Genomic DNA, 25,569 nt, shown 5'->3' on the forward strand with positions numbered 1-25,569 from the left:
ATTGAAGGAATTTATTATGACCAGACCCACCCTATAGGAAATACTCAGAAATGCATTATTTACAAATCAGCACTAGAGCAAAATAACTCAAAAAAGCTAAGCTCAAAACTCGTATAAATTAACAGCACAAAAGGGATAACAAAGCTATGAGGCACTACCCAACATGACAAACAGAACAGCATTCCACATATCAATCCTATTTCTTTATGTTAATGGTTTAAATGCACCACTCAAAAGACATAGGCTCACTGAATGGATAAAGAAGCACAGCCCAACCATCTGCCATCTCCAGGAGACACATCGAAGCCACCAGGATGCACACAGGCTCTACGTAAAACAACAGTAAAAATTAATCCACCCAAACGGAAACCAAAAGAGAGCAGGTGTAGCCATTTGCATATCAGGTGAAATTGACTTTAAATCAACAATAGTAAAGAAAGACAAAGGGGCAGAACCTGTGGCTCAAAGGACTAGGGCTCTGGCTTCATATGCTGGAGGTGGCGGGTTCAAACCCAGCCCCGGCCAAAAAACTGCAAAAAAAAAAAAAAAGAAAGAAGAAAAGAAAGACAAAGATGATCATTATATAATGGCAAAGAGAGCAAATGAACAAGAAATAACAATCCTAAATGTATGCACACCTAACACAGACGGTCCCACATACATAAAACAAATTCTACCAGAGCAAGGAAATAAATATAGCAGCATGATAATTGCCAGAAACTTCAACATTCCACTGTTAGAGCACGACAAATCATCAAAGCAGAAAATAAACACTGGACTTAAATGTGATCATAAAAAAAAAAAAAATGGACCTAACAGAAATTCACAGAATATTGTACTTCAAAACAACTAAACATACATTCTTTTTTATTTTTTTTTTGAGACAGATTCTCACTATGTTGCCCTCAGTAGAGTGCTGTAGCATCACAGCTCACAGCAACCTCAAAATCTTGGGCTTAAATGATTCTCTTTCCTCAGCCTCCCACGTAGTTGGGACTACAGGTGCCCACCACAATGCCCAGCTATTTTTTTTGTTGTTGTAGTTGTCATTGTTGTTTAACTAGCCTGAGCCGGGTTTGAACCCACCAGTCTTGGTATATGTAGCTGGCGCCCTAACCGCTGAGCTATAGGTAATGCCAACATACGTTCTTTTCATCAGCACATGATTCTTTGAGGTTGATCCAATTTTAGGTCACAAAACATATCTCAACAAATTTTAAAAAATAGAACTCATACCACACATCTGAGATCACAGTAGAATAAAAGAAATCAATTCCAAGAGTAATACTCAAATCTATACTAAGTCATGGAAATTAAACAATCTGGTGTTGAGCAATTCATGGGTCAATAATGAAATCAATATGGAAATAAAAAGAATTTTGGAAATGAAAAACAAAGAGGACACAACTATAAAAATCAATGGAATTCAGCAACAGCATTCCTGAGAGGCACGTTCATAGCCCTAAATGCCCACGGAGCAAATAAACATCCTACAGAATGGAAGAAATATTTGCAAAACATCTGATAAACAGCTAATATCCAGAATCTAAAAAGAACTCAAAAAAATCAGCAAGATGAACAACCTCATTAAAAAGTAGGCAAAAGATAGGAACAGAAGCTTTTTAAAAGAAGATAGTCAAATGGCCAAAACAAACAAATGAAAAAATGCTGAACATCACTGATCAGGAGAATGCAAATTAAAACCACAGTGAGGTATTACCTTATACTGTTAGAAAAGCTTTTATTAAAAGGTCAAAAATGATTGATGCCAGTATGGAAGCGGAGAGAAAGAAGTACTTGTATACTGCTAGTGATACTGCAAATTAGTAAAACCCCTATGAAAAACAGTATGGGGAGGCCTCAAAGGACTAAAAGTAGACCTACCATTCAATTCAGTGATCACACTACTAGGTATCTACCCCTAAAAAAAAGAAGACATTTTATCAAAAAAGACACCTTTACTCAAATATTTATCACAGCACAATTCACAATAACAAGGATATAGAATCAACCCAAGTGCCCATCAATTCATAAGTGGATTAACAAAATGGCATACATATTTTGTAAAAAAGTTGAATTAATGCCTTTTGCAGCAATTTGGAAGGAACTGCCCACCAGAGTCAAGTATCTCTGGAACAGAAAAACAAACACCATAGGTGCTCTCAGGCAAATTGGGACAAACCAGTGGGCACACAAGTGCACAGAGGAAAGTAAAAATCATTGGAAATCACCCGGCGGGTGGGGAGGAGCCTACGTTATATGTACAGTGAACACTATTCAGATGAAGAAGAGCACATTTATAGCCCTGACTCAAGCCATGTAACAATATTTATACTTAGCCTTAATTTGTTTTTGTTTTTTAATCAGAGCCTCACTTTGTTGCCCTGACCAAGAGTACTATGGCATCAGCCTAGCTCACAGCAACCTCAAACTCCTGGTTTAAAGTGATCCTTCTGCTCAGCCTTCCCAGTAGCTGGAACTACAGGCACCAGCCTGGCTAATTTTTCAATTTTTAATAGAAACAAGGTCTTGTTCTTGCTCAGGCTAGTCTCAAATTCCCGCACTCAAATTATTGCTTCCCTTCCAGCGTGCTAAGATTGCAGGTGTGAGCCACCATATCCAGCTCCTCCTTATTATTTGAAATAAAAAAAAAATTTTTTAAGTTTCCACAATGTGCAGTCTGTATACCATGTTTTATCATTTTACTAAATATTGTATCAACATCAGTTTATTTCTTCCTATCACATGTCAGCAGAAAGAGAACTATAGAAGATACTGTATCCAAGAACTAATCATCTCGTTATTTTTTGAAAATAACTTTCCATGACACTAAAATTTTATGATTTTGTCTCTTCTAACAATTTTGACTTTAATTTCATTTGGTCTAATGACATATATCTACCCCCTATTTTCTTCTGGTTTCCATTTGCATGGGATATCTTTTTCTAACATTATGCTATGCTATGGTCTGAATACTAGTATCCCTCTAAATTTCGTATGTTGCATCCTAATCATCATGGTGGTTGTGTCTCTAAAAAGTGAGGCCTTTTTAGGTAATTAGCCTACCAGGATTTCACCCTCCTGGATCATATTAGTGCCCTTCTAATAAAACCTCATAGAACTTGTTTGCCCTTTCCACATTGTGAGGGAGTAGTGAGAAGGAATCGGAGAGCCCTCACCACACATCAAATCAGATGTAGTATCTTTATCTGGGACTTGCCAGTCTCTACAACTGTGTAAAATAAACTTCTGTTTTTCATAAGACATCCAATTTATGGTAATTTTTATAGCGACCCAAATGTCCTATATGCATATTCATAAATGTTACATTAACTACAAAGATAACTTGCCAATTATAACAAATGTTCTTTAAATTTGTGAAATTTCTGACTGTCTCAGGACACTCAATTTCTCTAAATCAGGATCCCTAACAAAGGGACAGCCTTCGGATATTTTGCACTTGATATTTTGCAATGAGAGACAAGTTGTCAAGATAAAATATTTTTATCTTATTATTTACATCTTCGTTTTCACATGAAAGTGTCACTTCTTTTAGAAGTTAAAAATGTTTCTGGCCAAAAATAATTTCAACTAATGAATGCTGTTTGCAATGATTGAACATCAAAATTACATTTTGGAATCTTTTTTTTGTAGAGACAGGGTCTCACTTTATGGCCCTCGGTAGAGTGCCGTGGCCTCACACAGCTCACAGCAACCCCCAACTCCTGGGCTTGGGCGATTCTCTTGCCTCAGCCTCCCGAGTAGCTGGGACCACAGGCGCCCGCCACAATGCCCAGCTATTTTTTTTGTTGCAGTTTGGCCGGGGCTGGGTTTGAACCCGCCACCCTCGGTATATGGGGCCGGCGCCCTACCGACTGAGCCACAGGCGCCGCCCACATTTTGGAATCTTAATCTTGAAATTTCAAAAGTTCTTCCGGCCAAAAATTGTAAAAATGTTATTCAATGTTGCAATCATGACCAGTGAGGTCTCTATAGTTCTCAACTTGAATTGCCTTGCCCTTTAGACATCTTTTAAAATAAATGATTTTCCTAGTTCAAAAGGAGTATATGTTAAAATTAGAAATATCAGAGAATACCAAGATGTGTTAAAGAGTTAAATAACAACTCTGACCCTTATAATCTCTACACAAAAATACAGAATTTTACCTATTTTATTGGATTTCCTCCCAACTTTTTTCTATAAACCATTAATTCAGGTTGCAAAGTATTGAGAGTGTGTGTGTACCTGTGCTTGTGTTCATGCGAGTGCTTTCACACTGATGGAGAATTGCTATCACTTTGTATGTCAATGTTTTAATATACCCAATTATACTTTAATTCCTCTTTATGATTAGTTTGATTTATTTTTTAATTTACTTATTTTTAATTTTATATATTTTTTTATTTCGGAATGTTAAGGGGTCACTGTTTTAAGTTACATAGACTTTTGTAATGCTTGAGTCCTGGTTATAGGTGTGCCCACCACCTAAATAGTGCTCAGAAGACCCCTTATATAGGTTTATTTCCTCTCCTGTCCTCCCCACTCCTTCCTGATTGATTTCCTCTGAGTTTTACTTCCCCCTGTATCCACGTGTGCTCATTGGGTAGTTCCAATTTAAGAGTATGGGTGTCCGTGTGCTTTTATGTGGGTGTGTTTATACCAGATAGAGGGTTTTTATCACTTTAAATGTCAATGTTGTAGTAGTATTGTACTCAATTAAACTTCAGTTCTTCTTTCTGATTAGTTTGCTTTATTAAGTGTGCTAGACTGGCATCTTAAAAAGTTCATACATTTCATCATTTTTGTGAATTTATTCATTAATAATAGGGAGTAATGGCATATCTTAATACTAATATATTACTAATATAAGGCTTAGCTTGGTTTTTACATGTTTGTGAAGAGTTACAATTTCAAAAATAGAGACAACAATAATTTTTCCATTTACTGTGAAACAGAGAGCCTCAGAAGCTACATAGAAACGTTGAAATATTCAGGAGAGTAATAGATAAAAATAGGCTCTGAAATAATTACATCTAATTTCTTGCCATAGATATTGTGTTAATTAGATATACTTTGGTTTGATAAGTTTTCTCATGATGCTTTTAAGAAGTGCAGTGCTGACCTCAGATTATGCTTCGTGATTACTCAAATTGACAAAAGTTCTAATTTATGAATAAAAACGAGTTAAAAAATACTTATACAAAATTGAGAAGTCGTAAAGGTGTGCATTTTAAAAAGAGAAATAAATGTTAGTCAGGGACTTAACTACAACTGGGATACACCAGTTCCCCATCCTGACACATTGCTCGAAAGGGGTGAGATGTTGCTGGGCGATAGCCAAATTTACACATAAATTCAACCTCTTCACCAGATTTGCAGTAAAGCTTTCCTCTGTCTCGCCACCTTAATGTTATGTTATATTTTTCCATGATTTCTTCCAATATTATACATGGATCTAGAATAGAAAAAAATGAATAGAAAACATTTAGCAGTGTTATATAATGGTTCAGGAATTCTTTCTCAAAACCGTTTCCAAAATAACTCTGTAAAAATATCTGATGAAAGTTAAAATGGTAAATGATATATAAATGAGGTTCTATGTTTAATGTGCGATATTGGGTATTATTACCAAAGATTCACAATATCAATTATATAAAGAGCCTGGCATTTTGTAATCTACCATCAATATTTTTGTTAGACAAAATCTTGGTCAAATGGTACAAACATTCAGTGACAAGGTGAATAAGATCTTGGAATATAATGTATAGCACAACGTATAGTTAATAATGCTTTATTTTTAACTTGAAATTTGGTAAAAGAGCATTTTAAGTGTTCTTAAAACACATACAGACACACATGCCTAACAGTAACTATGGGTAATGATGATTCGTGTTAATTTACTTGATTTTGCATTATGTATATATATCAAATCATCACATCATACAACATGAATATATATATTTCTTTATTTGACAACTCAGTTTTAAAATAAGTATAAAAATAAAACAGAATTCTCTATACTATACTTCTCACATATAAATATTTGGTAGGCAAGCATTCAGCAGGATGGCTGTGTGTTTCTTTTCTTTCTCCCAAAGAAATAGAATTCTCCCATTCTATCATAAATAACAAAATTTGATACTTATACACAGACTTTTCTAGGGTCCATGAAAATATAAAAGTACTTACCCAAGCATTTTGGTGGTTCTGACCACTGTCCATTACCACATGTTATTTGCCTGTTACCCTGAAGTTGATATAAGTTCTGGCACTGATATTCAACAGATGAACCTGGAGCATAGACTGCTAATGGGAATGAAGTAATGTCTCCATTTGCAATAGGTGGAGGGGTCCCACATTTTCCTTTAGAATCTAAAAAAATCATTTGTTTGATTTATTGAGAGAACTCATCCAAATACAGGTTTAAATAAGGCAAATAGAAATTGACCACTTTATATAATATCAACATTTTTGTGATTTCTGGGGAAAGAAATTTTAATTATATAAATTGCTGCATTTTTAAATGTTGTTCTTTCTATTTCACTAAAAGCACACACAAAGCATTAAGAAATATGTCTACTTTGTAGGATTCCAGGGCCAATAAACATCTTTCTTAGTGAAAAAGTGCTGAACAGATAACTGAAACAAAAATTCTCTTCTTTTAATATATAGTATGCTGAAGAGTTAATTGGATCTTTACTCATTATTTTCTCGTGTTTTTTATTTTCATCACAAAAGAAACATTAGCTCTGTGAAAAATTTAAAAGAATACAAATCTATCAAAGGTAAAAGGAATGGTTGGCTTTAAAATATGTACAAAATGTACATCTACTAAGTACAATTCAAACTCCTGAACATAATGAAAAACAAACAAAAAACAAAAAAAAAAAAAGAAAACCACATAAGAAGATGCTGAAAGATGTAGAGAATGCTTTCTGGTGAGAGATTTCCAGACGCCAGAAAAGACAAAACAGTGTGTTATGCCAAGAGGAGCCCATTCTATTTAGCCAAATGCTCAGATTAGAAGCAGCCAGACAAGACCAGCCTTCCTTTTTCCTAGCAATATCTTGCCTCCTACAGGAAAGCATAATAAGAAGCCAATGGCCACCCGCATAATTTTTTTCAATTATGTTTGCTGTTTGAAGCAAACTTATTTCATTTAATATGGTGCTCAATGTAGGGACAAGAAATACAAAAGACATTAATATTCAACACAATCTAAATGAAAGTACGGTTTCCCTAATTTTCTTGAAAGATAAGATGTCAATACTGGCAGAGAGTAAGAAGTTACATATATAATATCTATAGCAATATTTTTTAAAAAGGAATAAAACAAACCGTAGAGATATACTTAAAATTAACAAACATGAGTAAATGTAAGATTCTTTAAAAGTGTTCCCAAAAGGAATGGAGAAATAGGGAAACAGGACTGTGTGTGAGAGAAAACACACACAAACAAAAAGACATACATAAATCCTAACACATGGATAATCACTTTAAACGTGAATGTTCTCAAGACACAAGTGAAAAGACAAAGTGATATGGAAATAAGACCCAACTATGTGCTGTCTACATTAAACTCATTTCAACATAAAAGCGTGTGTATTCTAAGTAAAGGGATGATAAAAAAATACCAGGAAAAACGTACTTTTTAAAAAAGTAAAAGTGGATAATATCAAATTTCCTTTGTTGGATTCCATATTCCTTAACACCAAATATTAAAGTGCCCTAGACTATGTCCTAAGACTTCTTTTTAAAAATGTAGTGGTTCCCAGGAAGGGCTCAGTAAGTCACATGTCTTTAAATATACTCTATATGCTGAAGATGCCCAAGTGTACATAACATTCTAGGATCATTCTTCATCTGTCTATTTGTTATACACTTAAAAATGGTGATCACTTAGGGCTGTCAACTGTACATAATGTGTTTTTTATACTTTTATTGCTCAGGAAATATCTGAATGTCTTAATGCCTAAGATAAGAATTTATTTCAATCCAATTATTCCTTTACTCTAGTTGAATGAATCTTTCTTGGAAATAAAATACTTTGTAATTTGGTTGAATTCACAAAAAATTAAATTTTAAATGCCATCACTTTAATTGTATTTGAAAAATATATTCTAGATGAATTATCTACATGAATTATGAATTTTATCGATATCAACATATTTTACCCCTGATAGATATTCTGGGGAAATGTAATATCCTACCTTTGCATTGAGGTGGTTCTGTCCAGGTTCCGTTTAGACACACTACTTCTACTTCCCCAAACATTTTAAAAGGTTCATTACATTTGTAACGCACCCTCTCACCATTTGGATACCTAATCCTCTGTCTTGTCATTATTTTAGCATTTTCCACTGTGGGTGGATTCGCACAGGAGCTGTCTGAATAGAAAGAAATATTATTTCTACATAGTGTTCATTTTGAGCAAATGCATTTCATGGGGGATTTTTAAGTCAATAAATTATCTCTCATAAAAGGCTTTGCTAATTTAAATAAATTCACATGTAATGTTGAGGAAAAGGAGAAAAAACAGTATTTTATGTATAAGGTTTTATGTTTTTACACCCCTTCTCCTTCCTTAATTAGAACATTGAAGGACTTTTTGTTTTTTCCTTTTGATGATCAGTGAAAATGAAAGTTTTCCCGGACATTTCCTTGTGAGTTTTGGTTAAATAACTATTACAAGTCCTATAAATTTAATAAGAATTTATGAAATGCAAATAAATCAAAATAACTAGATTATTTGGCATAAGATTTTAGTTTGCAATCATCTGTTTATTAAATGTAACTTTAGCCTCTTAAAAACAAACACATTGAGCCATTTTCTCAGAAAATAAGTCAATGATTAAAAACATACCTTGACTGTGGCTCAGTGAGTGGGGCGCCGGCCCCATATACCGAGGGTGGCGGGTTCAGACCCGGCCCCGGCCAAACTGCAACAAAAAAATAGCCGGGCTTTGTGGCGCGGGCCTGTAGTCCCAGCTACTCGGGAGGCTGAGGCAAGAGAATCGCGTAAGCCCAAGAGCTGGAGGTTGCTGTGAGCCGTGTGACGCCACGGCACTCTACCGAGGGTGGTATAATGAGACTCTGTCTCTACACAAAAAAAAAAACAAACAAACAAAAAAAAAAAACATACCTTGAAGAATACCTTAGTTCAAAGAAGAAAAAAAGTGATCGATCATAGAATCTAAACTGGAGATGTGAACAAATAACTGAAAAACAAGTCTATAATTATAAAAACATTTAATAATTTAATTCCCAAAGTTTAAGAGTATTTCTGCTGAATGATTTATAATCCATCAGAGAGTTTCATGTGCATAGAATTCTCTGGAGAACTTGGTAACAATAGTTTCAGGATGCCATACTTAGAGTTTTTCGTTCAGTAGATCCAGAATGAGCCCATGATTCTTCATTTCCGTTTTAACAATTTTGCAGAAGGCGATGATGCTTCTGTTCCTAGGACTATACTGAGAACTACTGGGCATTAAGATTGAGCATTGGATACTCAGTTCCATCCTTTTATTTTTAGGTGTAAACCTACTTTATCCTGGTCTAAAAAAAATTAATCTATATCCATTTTGAAATGATGTTAGAGACAGTCTATGTTTCATTGGTCAAGACACTTCAATGAATAAATTTAAAAGTTCATCAAAGTACCTCTGCATGCTATATTTCCCATCCACCTATTCTTAATACATGTTGGAGCCACCTAATTGGTAATTTGTTGTACATTTGTAAATCAATTATTTTCATGACCTATATGACTCCTTCTTGCATCCTATAAGTACAACATTACCAAATCTGGGAAAACCAAGATAATCCTTTACTCAAAGAAAGAAAATATGTACAAGTATTTGTTTAGTAAATCCTTAAAAAGACATCATATACAATAATTATGTACTAAAATAATAGTTAGATACATGTAGAACCAATGAATACCAAGTTCTTCTAACTTGACAAATACATTTATTAGTTTTGAGTTAATTACATAAACTTATTTTAAATTTTTTGACAACAAAATATGGGAATGATATCAAAAGTCTGAAGAGATATTGCTAGTTGTAGTGATAAAGATTCCATTTTTCATATTCAGATTTATTTTTGCCCATACAAGCCACTGTGTTTCTATTTCTTGTGTCTGACAAATACATTACTTATAATAATTATTTAAAACATATTAGAAAGTATATTTACGGAGAGATAGTTGCTACATTGACAGAAGGCAGAATAACAATGACATTCGTGAGCAGGGGCCTGCTGTATTCTGGGAACTGAGATAACGGATTAGAAATAGAGAACCCTTAGCAGATATCGGTTCAGCTAGCATCCTAATCTTGAACATCCCGGCCTCTATAACTCTGCAAAATAAATTTCTGTTTTTCATAAACCACTCACTTAACTGTAATTTATTACAAATTGCCCAAATGTCCTATAAATGTATTCATAATTGTTAACATAACTGCAAAGATAACTTGCTGATTGTAACAAATATGCTTTCAATTCGTGAAATCTGACTTTTCTCAACTCAACCAATTTATCTATAAGGATCACTAACATGGGGACAGCCTTAGTAAATAAGTTAAATACTTCTACAATAAGAAATAATAACTTACACTAAAATATTTTAACCTTATTTTTTATACCTTGATTTTCACATGAAAGATTCACATCTTTTATAAATTGAAGATGTTTATGATCAAAAATGATGTCAAGTAATTTTGTTTGAAATGAATAGATATAAAAAATTACACTTCAGAATCTCATTATTGAGATTTTCAAAACTCTTCTAACCAAAATTTTTAAAAATGTTATTCAACCTTAAGGTCATGACCAGTGAGGTCTTTAGAGCTCTCAATTTGAATTGCCTTTCTCTATACACATCTTTATTTTAAAATAAATGATTCCAGTTGTTCAAAAATCCTATATGTTAAAATTAGAAAATTAGAGAACACTAGTATATGTAAAGGAGTTAAACAACAACTCTAACTGCTATTATTTTTGAACATGATACAGAATTTTACTTATTTTACTGGATTTCCTGCCAACTTTTTTTTTTTTTTGGTAAACATTAATTCAGGTCGCAGAGTATTCTGTGTGCGTGTGTGCACACATGTGGATGTGTTTATAACTGATAGAGGATTTTTACCACTTTGTCAGTATAATAGCAATATACACAATTAAACTTTAACTCCTCTTTATGATTAGTTTGATTTTTAAGTGTGCTAGGATGTCTTGTAATAGTTTATACATTTCATCATTTTTGTGAATTTATTCATTAATAATGAGTAATGACATATCTTATTGCTAATATAAGTTATGATTTTATTGCTAATATAAGTTATGATTTAGGTTGATTTTTACGTGTTTATGAAGTGATACAATTTCAAAGGCAGAGACAACAATATCTTTTTCATTTACTCAGAGATATTTTGGAAGGTAATAGACATAATGGCCTCTAACATAATTGTGTACAATTTTCTGACACGGATATTTTGTAAATTGAATACAGAGCACTTTTTTTGCCAAGTTTTAATATGGCACTTTTAAGAAGTGAGGCACACTTCTCAGATTGTAATTACATCATCTCAAATGGCAAAAATTCTTATTTATGAATAAAAATGAGTTAAACAATACTTGAAATATAAAATCAAGATCTCATAAAGTGCATTTTTATAAGGATAATAAATGTTAGTCAGGGCCTTCCTACGACTGGGATACGTCAGTTTCCCATCCTGACACATTGTTCAAAATGGTTGAGATGTTACTTGACGATACCCAGGTTTACACATAAATTCAACTTCTTCACCTGATCTGGAGTAAAGCTTTTCTCTGTCTCACCACCTTAATGTTATGTTATATTTTTCCACGATTTCTTCTGATATTATACATGCATGTAGAATAGAAAAAATCAATATAAAAATTTTAGCAGTGTTGAAGAATTCTTTCTCAAAACTCTTTCCAAAACAACTCTGTAAAAATATCCGATGAAAGTTAAAATGGTAAATGATATATAAATGAGGTTCTATGTTTAATGTGTGATATTCGGTATTAACAAAGATTCATAACATCAATTATATTAAAAGCCTAGCATTTTGTAACCTACCATCAATGTTTTTGTTTGACCAAGCTTTTGGTCAAATGGTACAAACATTCAGTAATAAGATGAATAAGATCTGGGGATCTAATTTATAGCATGAGATCTATAGTTAATAATGCTTTATTTTTAACTTGAAATTTGGTAAGAGAGCAGATTTTAAGTGTCCTACAACACACACACACGCACACGTGCATCATAGTAACTATGCATAATGATGACTGTGTTAATGAATTTGATTATTGTATTATATATATCAAATTATCACATCTTAAACCATGAATATATATATATAATTTGCCAACACAACGTTTTAAAATAAATATAAAAATAAAACAGAATTTTCTATAATGTACTTCTCACATATAAATATTTGGTAGACAAGCATTTAGCAGGATGGCTGTGTGTTTATTTGGAATTAAATAGAATATTTAAGTTCTATTATAAATAACAACATTTGATACTTATACACAGACTTTTCTAAGATCCATGAGAATATAAAAGTACTTACATAAGCATTTTGGTGGTTCTGACCACTGTCCATGACTACATGTTATTCGCCGGTTACCCTGAAGCTGATATAAGTTCTGACACTGATATTCAACTGATGAACCTGGAGCATAGACTGCTAATGGGAATGAAGTAATGTCTCCATTTGCAATAGGTGGAGGGGTCCCACATTTTCCGTTAGAATCTAAAAAACATCATTGATTTGATTTATTGAGAGAACACATCTGAATACAGGTTTAAATAAGGCAAATCGAAACCGACCACTTTATATAATACCAACCTTTTTGTGATTTCTGGGGAAAGAAATAGAGGAAGAAATTTTAATTGTATAAACTATTACTTTTTTTCAGCTCTTCTTTCTTTCTTACTGAAATCACACATACACCATTAAGAAATATGTTTGTGTTGCAGTATTCAAGGGTTAAGAAATGTGTTAGTGCAAATATGCTGAATCGATAGATAGGTAAGACTGAGGGGAAGAAATTCTCACGGCCCTGGCAAGAGTACCGCCATTTTGGAAGACAGGTGGAAAAAAGCAGGCCAGAAACCAAACTGCATGATCTCAGCAAACCCACATCCCAACTCCTGGAATGCGTCAAGGCTGGTGTTCCTGGGAAGCAACAGAACAGTAACTTTTATTCTGGCCACGGCTGGTGGCCAATTAAGAGAGTAACTCATAGATTTGCTCTGAGTGCAAGACTTAGTTCCTCTGCAGAAGGAATGACTTCCTGTGGGAACCAACGCTCCCACAGTCAACCTACTGATAAGGATAATAAAAGCCCCTTGAAACTGTGTGAGAGCTGAACTGACTCCTGATCAGTCCCCACTCTGTATTTTCTTTCCTTTCTCTGCTAATTAAGCCTTCCCAATCCCTGGACTGGCCTCCTTTCTTTCTGGGACCCTATGCCCCCCAACTCTACTCCTGGTCCCCTTAGGGGCAAACAGAGAAAGTCTTTTGTTTTTATTTACAACAATTCAGGAATTTAAATTAAAAACATTTAAGGTTGAATCATTGTTAAAGGTGAATGTGAAAGGAACCTACTGGTTTCACATTCTCATTTAGTAGAAGAATGGCCTTAAATAGGTGAAATCATTTACTCATGGGGCACAGAGGCGACATTTCTCAGAGCCAGGGCTAGAGTTTAGTTGCCGACTCTCCATGGTGTTCTTGATCTACGATTCAACACAATTCAACATGATTCAACCCTGGTTACACAGTGTTCTGCTGAATACTCCCACTTGGGAGACCCTGACCACCTACTGCCACTCTGAGAATGTCAGTATGTTATGCTGTGTTTGGTGAATAGATAGCAACAGGCATAAAGGAAGACAGCAAGGCTCTGAGAACTTTAATAATATGTTAATATTATAACATAATATATGTTAATATTATGTTCTTTGTCTTAATAAATAAAATGTGCTAAATTTTGAAACAGGTTAATTTTGGCAACTTAGTTTATAAATACCATTACCTTCTAAATAGAGCCAGGACTCATTGTAGAGTAGTTGATTCCAGTTCTGGAGCAGGGAAAATGTGTTTAAGCCTTCCATATTTTTTTGTGTTACAAAGCAAAAGAATTGTTCAAAGGCCAGTGGAGTCTTACAAAATAGACACAGGAGCCAGCTTGTAAAGATAAAAGCTAGCCTAAATTAACTTATCAAGCTTCTAAAATATGATAAAATACAACAGCTGTTATCCCACAAAATGAAGATAGCTTGTTCATGACATGGAGAGGACACAGAAATATTTATAACATAATGGAAGCCTATAAATCCTAAGTCTTTCTATTCACTAGACTTTTCAGTATGAAGTTAATAAATTTGTTCTTTTTTTTTTTGTAAATGTTAGTCTTGATTAAGCCCTGGTTTTTTGAGAGTGATCATGACATAACTGGTTTTTGAAAAACTATCTCAAGTCAGGCTATTGTAAAAGATGCTGTTTTTTAGAAGTCCAAATTTAAAAACTTCAAGATATATTATAATGTATGATAAAATAAAAATTTTAAAAAGAGTACTGGAGACTATTTCTTAATACCATGGATTAAATGGTATCACTAAAAATAAGTTAGAAAATCGTATGAAATATATTTCTAGAACACAGAAAACTAGGTATCACAAGACTATGATGATGGAGAAAAGGAAACAAAAAAGACCCTAAAGGCTTGGTGCCTATAGCTCAGTGGCTAGGGAGCCAGCCACCTATACCAGAGCTGGTGGGTTCGAACCCACTCCGGGCCTGCAACAATGACAACTACAACAACAACAACAAATAGCCGGGCGCTGTGGCAGGTGCCTGTAGTCCCAGCTATTTAGGAGACAGAGACAAGAGAATCACTTAAGCCCAAGAGTTGGGGGTTGCTGTGAGCTGTGACACGACAGCATTCTACCAGGGGCGACATAGTGAGACTCTGTCTCCCCGACCAAAAAAAAGACCCTAAAGCCTCCAAATGCCAAAAAATAGTGTATTGTGGTCCCAGGTGGGAGATACTTTCCAGACTGTGTGTAGGAAGGTAGAACCTAGGCAGAGCCATGTTCCTTAGTTGAGAACAGTAAGGTCAGAGTTCTGGAGACTATGGTGGCTAGAATTTACTGGGTAGAATAACAGAGATAAATTGTTTTGAAAAAAAAAAAATAGCTACATTTGTTGTCAACTAATTTGATAATCATAAACTATAAATGGATGTTACTTTAACATAAAGTGGTAACTTCCAGGTGAATTATTCTCTAATATTTTTACTTGTTACATACATTTGATTTATATAGGTAGGGAAATTATGCTACTTGCAAACACAATTAGACTCAATGAGAACTAAAAATTGAATGGATAATGATAGAAATACATGACAAAACCTATATTTAACCCTTTACAATAGATTTGTTTCTTTAAAAATAATCATAAAAGATACCAGGATCTACCAGATTTTAGTCTGTACTACAAAGCCATAGTGCTCAAGACAGCATGGTACTGGCACAAAAACAGAGACATAGACACTTGGAATCGAATTGAAAACCAAGAAATGAAACTAACATCTTACAACCACCTAATCTTTGATAAACCAAACAAGAACATACCTTGGGGAAAAGACTCCCTATTCAATAAATGGTGTTGGGAGAACTGGATGTCCACATGTAAAAGACTGAAACTGGACTCACACCTTTCCCCACTCACAAAAATTGATTCAAGATGGATAAAGGACTTAAACTTAAGGCATGAAACAATAAAAATCCTCCAAGAAAGCATAGGAAAAACACTGGAAGATATTGGCCTGGGGAAAGACTTCATGAAGAAACTGCCATGGCAATTGCAACAACAACAAAAATAAACAAATGGGACTTCATTAAACTGAAAAGCTTCTGTACAGCTAAGGAGACAATAACCAAAGCAAAGAGACAACCTACACAATGGGAAAGGATATTTGCATATTTTCAATCAGACAAAAGCTTGATAACTAGGATCTATAGAGAACTCAAATTAATCCACATGAAAAAAGCCAACAATCCCATATATCAATGGGCAAGAGACATGAATAGAACTTTCTCTAAAGACGACAGAGGAATGGCTAACAAACACATGAAAAAATGTTCATCATCTCTATATATTGGAGAAATGCAAATCAAAACAATCCTGAGATATCATCTAACCCCAGTGAGAATGGCCCACATCACAAAATCTCAAAACTGCAGATGCTGGCGTGGATGTGGAGAGAAGGGAACACTTTTACACTGCTGGTGGGACTGCAAACTAGTACAACCTTTCTGGAAGGAAGTATGGAGAAACCTCAAAGCACTCAAGCTAGACCTCCCATTTGATCCTGCAATCCCATTACTGGGCATCTACCCAGAAGGAAAGAAATCCTTTTATCATAAGGACACTTGTACTAGACTGTTTATTGCAGCTCAATTTACAATCATCAAAATGTGGAAACAGCCTAAATGCCCACCAACCCAGGAATGGATTAACAAGCTGTGGTATATGTATAGCATGGAATACTATTCAGCCATTAAAAAAAATGGAGACTTTACATCCTTCGTATTAACCTGGATGGACGTGGAAGACATTATTCTTAGTAAAGCATCACAAGAATGGAGAAGCATGAATCCTATGTACTCAATTTTGATATGAGGACAATTAATGACAATTATGGTTATGGGGGGGAACAGAAAGAGGGAAGGAGGGAGGTGGGCGGGGCCTTGGTGTGTGTCACACTTTATGGGGGCAAGATGTGATTGCAAGAGGGACTTTACCTAACAATTGCAATCAGTGTAACCTGGCTTATTGTACCCTCAATGAATCCCCAACAATAAAAAAAAAAAAAAAAATGTTTCACTGGAAAAAAAAAAAAAAAAAAGATACCAGGATCTGAGAGAAAATATTTCACTTACTGATAGAACTGCATTTTGGAGGAGTGGACCAGCCACCTTCTGTACATGAAATGTTGTTCTCATTGTTTTGAAGGCTGTAGCCTTTATCACAAGCAATTTGAACAGTGTCACCTTCCAGGTGTATTTTTCCTGAAGAAGCAGAACGACCATTTTCCACAAAAGGGAAGAAACACAGTCCTAAGGGCCAGAAATTGATTAATATTCAAGTTGGAAGTGGGAAGAAAATTCATTTTATATTTTAGAAAGATTAGAAAGTTTTCAAAACTGAAATAAAGTGTAAAAACTTTTTTAAAAAATTGAAGACATGTTACTATATGTGAGGTGAAGTTTATGTATGTATATATCAAAGAAACATTGTTTTTGTAAGAAAAATGTTATGTTTATAAACTTTTCCAGGTATAAGATGTTCATTAATATGTCTGTTTCTCTCTTAATTCTCAAGTAAACGTAACTTACAGGAGAAAAACCATTCCTATCACCTTTACTGGCTCATCAGTTCTGTCTCCCCTTGTTTTTCTGTTTCAATACACCTATCATCATTTGGTTCTGCTCTCTACATTCATTGAAGAGATAATATATACACAATGTAAAGGAAAAATGAAGTGATTTATGAAAAATATGATAGCAAAACATATTAAATCTTACCTTTTAATATTTGAAATAACAGTAAATTAAAAGCAGAATTACTGGTTACTGCTGTTTATACATGTCTATACGTGGGTACTTATGCACGCTTTCATTTATGTAAAATGACTTTTTTTTTCTTTCTTGTTCAAGCACTGGAAGATTTAATGCTGAGAAGATGCCCCAAAATGACTTTTTTTTTTAAAGGAAAAATATGGTCAGATTGCTACTTGACCAAAAGAATATTAGGAATAATAAAAAACAAATATTAGTAGCCAAATACATTAATCGCCAGCACTTTCAATTAAAATATTTTAATATGTAGAGTACGTCTAGATAACACAAGAAAGTTGACTATTTTTCTTTTGATTTTCATAAAAGGCATTCAAAATAAGACAAAGGACTACATCTCCCATCTTTTCTGGCCCCTCTCATTCTCATACCTGGGATTATCCAGACCCTGTCATCTCACCTAACACATTCGTCTGTATGCACTGAATTAATAGCCATATGACAAGGGCATTTACTCACTGAGACACTTTGGTGTTGGTGACCATCCTTTTTCTGTGCACGTTATACGAGTCCAGAAAGATTTTGAAGGAGACACAAAACTATATTCACAGGAGTAATAGAAAAATTGTCCCGTAGAAGCTGGAAAAAGTGGCTTATATTTGTTTTCCTCATATAGAATACCATGTTTTATTTTTGGAGAATTACATAATCCCACTGGAAAAAATAAAACTAAAGAATTAAAATACTATCATACATTAGTGAATCAATAAATCAGATTTTAATCATCTCATTGATAATTTTTTCTTTCATTCTGCTTAAATGCTTTTAGCTTATATCTAGTATATCTAGCTTATATCTAGTATAATCAGTAGCCAGGAACAAAGAGAGATCTTTAATTAAGAGGATAAGAGTATTTGAGAAGGTTACTGTCAATGAAAATGAGATTTACATGTTGGAGTTAAATGAAATATGAACTCTTTTACAATATTTTCAAGATGAAAGCCTCCACACAACAATTTAAGAATCAAGACAGAGTGTACGAGGAACAAACCTCCCTGAACTACATAGTGTGGTAGAGGGATGACAGTGTGGTGGAGGGATGATAGAGTGTGGTAGAGGGATGACAGAGTGTGATAGAGGGATGAAAGTGTGAGAGAGGGATGGTAGACTGTGGTAGACGGATGACAGAGCTTGTGCTTTGGTCTCAATTCCTTTATTTTCTCTGTGCTTCTCATTGATAATCATGATATGAATCCCCACCAAAAATCTCTGCCCTATTTTTTTTCTGATACAATAAAGATATTGGATCAGTAGTTTCTTTTTTTTATCAATATCATCATTTGGAATATTTTTTTATTACAAAGGTAATGTAGTTTCATCAGAAATAATTTAGAGAGTACAAAGTATCACTAAGAACAAACCTGACCAAGACAACGTCACAGCAAAATTTCTCACGTACTTATATCTTTCAGCATAGTGTGTATGAATGTGTGTGTACATGGGAGTATATACACAGTAGACCCTCCATATCCACAGGTTCTGCATATGTGGACCAACATAGATGGATCAGCAATACTCAAAAATAGGAAAAAATTTAAAAAAATCTGTGACAATACAAAATAAAAAAGTATACCAGCTATTTGCATGGCATTTACATTGTGTTAGGTATAATGAGTAATGCAGAGATAATTTAAGTATATGGGAGACTGCGCATGGGCTACATGCAAATACTATCCTATTTTTATAAAAATCTTTGGATTTTGATATCTGCTGAGGATGAGGAGGGTCCTGGCACCAATCCTTGTTGTTTACTAAGGGACTCTGGTGTACATGTCCCTTAGATACTTTTGCATATATTTGTGTACCCTATGGTACAAGCCATCTTAAAACAATTCAGGATATGTGTGAAATCTTGATACATTGATACTCTTTTTTGTGTGTTTGTAAATTTAGAGATATTATTAGTTTTTTTAGGAATAGTTAGATTCACAGCAAAACTGAGGGGAAGGAACAGAGACTTCCTATATACCAGTATGTAAGAGAATTCTAGAAGAAAGTATTGGAAAACTTTTATAGATATTGTCCTAGGGAAAAAATTTATAAAGAAGACCCCAATTGTAATCATAGCAACAACAACAAAAATAAACAAATGAGACCTGATCAAACTAAAAAGTTTCTGCACAGTTATGGATATAATCAATAAAGTACATAGACAACCTATAGAATCGAAAAAATATTTGCATACTACACATTCAATAAAGGGCTAATAACTAGAATCTACAAAGAACTCAAGCAAATCAGCAAGAAAAAAAATGAAACTGCCTCATTACAAGTGGCCAAAAGACATGAACAGAATAAAGTTAGTCCAAAAAAAAAAAAAATGAAAAAAATCCTCTGTCTCTCTAATCATCAGGGAAATGCAAATCACAATCACACTGAGATAACCCATAACTCCAGTGGAAATGGCTAATATCAAAAAGTTCCAAAGCAACAGATGCTGATGGATACAGAGAAAAAGCATTCATTTACTGTTGATGGGATTGCAAATTAGTACAACCTCTATGGAAAATCATATGGAGGTATCTCAAAGAATGAAAAGTGGACTTATTTTTTGATCCAGCAATCCCACTATAAGGTACTTACACAAAGGAAAAAAAGATGTTTTGTCAAAAAGACCCTTGCACTTGAATATTCAATTTTCTTTTCCTTTCTTTTCTTCTCTGATTTTTGTTTGTTTGTTTTGGGGTTTTTGTTTGTTTTGTTTTTTGTTTTTTTGCAACGGAGTCTCACTATGTCACCCTCAGTAGAGTGCCATGGTGTCACAGCTCACAGCAACCTCAAACTCTAGGGCTTAAGCAATTCTCTGGCCTCAGCCTCCCAAGTAGCTGGGATTACAGGTGCCCACCACAATGCCAGGCCAGGCACTTGACTATTTATAGCAGCAGAATTCACAATTGGAAAGGTGTGGAAACAATCCAAGGGCAACACGTGGATGGATTAATAAAATGTGATATTATGTATACCATGGAGTACTACTTAGCATTAAAAAAATGATCTAGTATCTTTTGTGACAACCTGGGTGGAACTGGAGATCAGTCTTCTAAGTGAAGTATTACAAGAATGGAAAAACAAACACCACATGTACAATACTAAACTGGAACTAGTTGATTATCACTAGTTTTACTCCCATGTACACACAATGGGAGTAAAACTAGTAGGGGAATGCGGGGAAGAGAGGAAGGGTATGCTCACACTGGTGCAACGCATATATTCTGGATGAAGGGCACACCTATAACATTGACCTAAAATGTACAAATGCGAATTTGTAATCCAAATGTGTGTACCTCTATAATACTCTGAAATTTAAAAAAAATAGAAAATGTAAATAATTAAGAATATACTAGCAAAAGTCAAGAAAATTGAAATGTTTATAAAGTAAAAAGTTTGTAGTAAGCTAAGGTTAATTTATTATTAAAGAAAAGACATATTTTTGTTAATTAGTGTAGCCTAAGTGTACCGTGTTTCACTTAGTGTGATCATTTTGAGTTTCATCCGTATTATTGTGTGTATCGGTATTTTGTCTAAAAGGAAAACATTTTTATTATTCGTATTTTTCCCTTATGTCAGTTCTGAAGAGAAAATGTCTAAATAAAACTTCAATGATGTGTGAAAAATTGCAAGCAACAAAACAGCAAAATAAATATGTTCTTGGAAATCAGAGTAAAGCACAGCAATTGAAACTCCATTTACATACACAGCTTAACAGTAAACTTGACATTGTTAGAGTTTTGGTTACAATTGTTTCCAGATGGTCAACTTTATTTCAATATAAGATGGGACAGTTTTTTAAATATCACAAGACATAGTTTATAGTGTTAAGAAAGAAGTGTCATATTCTTTTTTCATTTTCAAAATGTGTTGAAAAGCCCAGAAAAAGCCATTTATTGGCATTTTACTGGTTTACATATAAAAATAAATGTATACTTTTGTTTTATTAAAAGATATATCCCTTTGTTAAATAATGAATAGATTGATAGGAGAATTCCCTATTGTAAGGACATTTGAAATCACAAATTATCAAATTTATGAAATTAAATTCTATACATATTTGAAAGTGGCTAAATTTTTTAGAGATGATTTTTTCTGGTCGATGGCATCAAAGAATTTATGCAAAATTGTAAATAGGTCATTACAAAAGTTTTGAGACAGACTATGTTATGGTCCATTATTTCACTCCCAAGAAACACAGTCAACAGCATCCTGATTCACCATGCAAGTTTCATCTTGCTTAGCTTATTGCTATTGCTGGAAGGGCTTCGTTGTTTTCATCCGGGAGGATCTTATATTTCTTGATTTTTCTGTATCTCAAAAGTTTTATAATGACCCATGTATGACACTTTACTTTGTTAACGTTATTATAGCCGATTTTTCTTCATTTGATATTGCTTTATATATCTATATTTGGTGGCTATTCACACTTTGGAACTTAAACAAGAGGAGAAATTAATCTTATTCTATTTTCCCCTTACTTGCATATTAGAAAATATTTTCACAAATAATATTATGATCCCTCATTCAAAATGCTTTCATGTATAAATTCATTAAAAATATACTTACATATGCACACGACCAATGAACACATTTGAGAAAGAAACTAAACACACGTATTCAGATGTGTTTTCTACTCACCTTGTCCCCAAACAATGGATACCCACGAGATTAGAATGACGTTGATTAAGAGCAACATGCTAGAGAATCCCAACTGTATATGATTAAAACTCCTCCAGTAATAGTAGTGTTGCTTTAAAAAGCACTTCTGACTATGAATTCCAGTGTACTACCTACTACCGGGAAGCTAGTTTAGCAATGTTCTTCTGGTAAACATCAAAGTTCATCAACAGTTGTGTGAAGTAACTAAATAGGATCTTATGATCTTATTGGTGTTTTCATATTAGTACTTTGAATTCATCACTTGATATTTTCTTGAGCAAAATAATAGCTGGCCAATATCCTTGTTATAGTCCCTGAGGCTCTAAGTTCAGGATATTTAGAAATGGATCAGTGCGGGGTTGTGGGGGGGCTGCCGTAAGATGAAGCCCTTCTTCTTCCTAGCCATGAAGTCAGCTCTTTCAAAAGACAAGCTAGTGTAGGTCAATCAGTTCTCATTTTAATACAAAACTATCACTTTTATACTTATACATTCCTCTGAAAACTGGCAATAAGAATTAAATCACTTATTCATAGTTTTTGTACTTTTTACAGATTATAAAGTTTCAAGAATATATTTTGCCACATGTTTTTTTTTTAAACCTTTTTGAACTAATAATTTATATTTCAAAATCCTTTGGTCAGGGTGGGATTTTAAAAATGGCTATGTGAGAATGTTGGTGTATTATCTCCCTCACAAAAGACAGAAATAAAACTGGATACAATTTTTTTAAATAACCATTTATAGTCTCTAGAAACTGGCCAAACAAAATACTGTTGAGAGATGTTTGTTCAACAAAATCTCCATAAATCTCAGTTAAAAAAAAAAAAATCTGCCTACTTTTATTCCTTCCTGTTTCTCAGCCCAATTGTATGGCTCAGTTTCACTCTGGGTGGGCAGGCAGTCGGTGTGAACTGGCAGCTCTGCTGCCCTGCTGGAGGGAACTGGCATTAAAACTTAGAAAAGTCCATACCCAAGGAGGACACTTTAATAAAAGCAGATTAAGTGGGAAACATCAGGGAAGATTAAAATCTCTAGGGGATACTAGTCAGTCTGTCCAACCAGCCAGAAATTTAACAGAAGAATTTGGAGAGAGAGCCTTTAATATGACAGTTATGGTGGTCCAGGAGTCAATAGATAAGCACTTATTTGTATTCAGTCAGAGAAACAATAGTAGGCCCCGTAAGCTAGTACTCCTGCTAAATGTGGGATAGACTTATAAATTCCCTGAATTTTGAAAGCATTTCTCAAATCACATGCAGATCCAATGGCAAAGGGTGAAAAGCTTCCTGACTCAATGTATTTAAACACAACCTTTGACCAATTATTGGTTAACTGCTAAGCTGTGCTGACTGAGGAATAACCTCCACAAAGCCAGATCAAAAAAAAAAAAAAAAGAAAGAAAGAAAGAAAAAGAGAGAGAGAAAAGAAAAGGAAAGGAAAGGAAATAAAACCTGAGAAATGAAATCAAAATCCATACACTTAGTGGTAAAAAAAAAAAAAAAAAACCTACAGACAAAGTCACTAAACAAATAAACAAAAAACCCTAACAGCAGCAACAAGCCTTTACATGGTAGAGGATTCATAATTCTAAGTTGTCATCATATATTATGTAAATTTTTCAGCATTTTAGATTTTCAGCAGAAATCCTATTTCAATAACAACAACAATAATAATAATGAGACATGGAAAGAAACAAGAAAGTATCCTTCATACACAGGAAAAAACAAAAACAAAACCAGGCAATGGAAATATTTTTGGAGGGGCCTACGATTTTGAAATAAGCTGATGAAGATGTTAAAACACTTATTATAAATATATCAAGAGAAAAAGAAAACCACGTCTAAAAAATGATAACTCTGTGAGGGAATACATATGTTAATCAGTTAGATGTGGCCATTCCATAATGTATATATATTTCCAAACATCATATTGTACTTGGTAAATACATACAATTATATCTGTCATTAAAAAGTAACTGAAAGAAAGTATTATGACAAAGACTCATCCAATAGAGAATGCCAACGAAGAGAAATTATCTAATAAAACTGATTAGAAATTCTGGAATTGAAAACTACAATAATTGAAGTAAAGAATTCACCAGAGGTGCACATGATGGATTTGACCTGGTAGAAGAAGATTCAACAAACAAATTGATAGATCTATAAAAATTATTGAATCTGAAAATCATTTTATCCTCAAGATTGTTACTTAACGGTTTTTTTTTAAGTTTTTTAAAAAGTAATTCCCTCCTTTCATTGTCTTCCTTTTGACTCATTACATTAAAAATATATATTCTTTCTCTCCTTAGCCATGAATCCCAACCTTGTGTCATGCTAATGTATTCATTTATTATTTCCCTTGGCTATAGAAGCAAATAGAAGAAAACTACCTTTTGTCTCATGCATCCTTTCCCTGCACTGTCCTGTTTCAATGGATGAAAATCCTTACTTCTGTCTTGTTATGACCTCTTCAATTCTCTATCAGATTTTCTCCCCTCTTTTCTCTGCAAGGACCCCATATTTCCAATTATTTCTTTTCAAATGTATCAGTCATCTCTCCATTTTCCTAAATTATTTCCACAAATATGTAAACAGTCCACACATCTCCCATCTCAAAGAATAACAACAAAGGCTCAAAGAAGCCTTCATAAAACTCAAATCTCTGTCCAGTAATCTCTCATTTCTTTTCTAATTTTATAACAAGATCAGTCACTCCAATGTATTATCTAAACCTCTTGTCTTAATTATTTTTCTCATTCCAATCACTACAATGAAATTTTTCTTGCAAAGGTCACTAATATTGTCAATCTAATCAAATCCATTGGTCAAAATCAAATACTCAGCAAAATTTAACATTAATCATTAATCCTTCCATTTTGAAATACTTGCTTCACATGATTTATGGCCCAGCTCAATTTCCCTCCTGATTTTTCTTCTATCTCATAGGCTTCACAGTCTCAGTCTTCTGTTGGCTTCTCCTAATTCTCAGGCTTTTAAATACAGGTTTATCTAAACATCAGGGATGTAGTCATTTACTTAAGAGCACAGAGTTTTCACAAAACTAGTGATGGCCCTTATTTATATTTTTTTATTAAGACTTATCTAGTCTATTTTAAACTTGGGGCTTAAAATGTTAAACGAGAAATTTCAGAAATAAATAATTCAAATCGTAAGTTTAAATTGAAAAACAACAATAATTTTCTAATTTTCTGATGAATATTTATTCTAA

At 33.8% G+C, this 25,569-nt stretch overlaps 1 protein-coding gene across 2 annotated transcripts; it reads right to left on the reverse strand.

The window, feature by feature from the left end:
* Nucleotides 1-1,938: 1,938 nt before the first annotated feature.
* On the reverse strand, nt 1,939-22,472 carry LOC128597630 (complement factor H-related protein 2-like). Of its 2 annotated transcripts, XM_053608133.1 has the most exons (7): nt 22,320-22,470; nt 18,150-18,344; nt 16,995-17,171; nt 12,613-12,795; nt 8,212-8,388; nt 6,191-6,373; nt 1,939-5,456 (listed from the first exon to the last, which is right to left on the reverse strand). In XM_053608133.1, exons 1-7 carry the CDS (start codon nt 22,375-22,377, stop codon nt 5,263-5,265), a joined length of 1,167 nt encoding a protein of 388 aa, XP_053464108.1. In that variant the 5' UTR covers nt 22,378-22,470; the 3' UTR covers nt 1,939-5,262. The 2 variants fall into 2 exon arrangements, with proteins under 2 accessions (XP_053464108.1, XP_053464109.1); XM_053608134.1 differs by lacking the exons at nt 8,212-8,388; nt 12,613-12,795 and having other exon boundaries at nt 22,320-22,472.
* Between the last annotated feature and the right edge of the window lie 3,097 nt (nt 22,473-25,569).

The sequence above is a fragment of the Nycticebus coucang genome, chromosome 10, assembly GCF_027406575.1.
Source record: "Nycticebus coucang isolate mNycCou1 chromosome 10, mNycCou1.pri, whole genome shotgun sequence".
Classification (NCBI taxonomy): domain Eukaryota; kingdom Metazoa; phylum Chordata; class Mammalia; order Primates; family Lorisidae; genus Nycticebus; species Nycticebus coucang.

Coding starts and splice junctions, on each gene's coding strand:
- LOC128597630 (XM_053608133.1), bottom strand. CDS start 22,377: ATGTTGCTCTTAATCAACGTCATTCTAATCTCGTGGGTATCCATTGTT. Junction 18,345..22,319: donor ATCCATTGTTTGGGGACAAG/GTGAGTAGAAAA, acceptor TATTTTTTCCAG/TGGGATTATGTAATTCTCCA. Junction 17,172..18,149: donor ACCAACACCAAAGTGTCTCA/GTGAGTAAATGC, acceptor TCTGGCCCTTAG/GACTGTGTTTCTTCCCTTTT.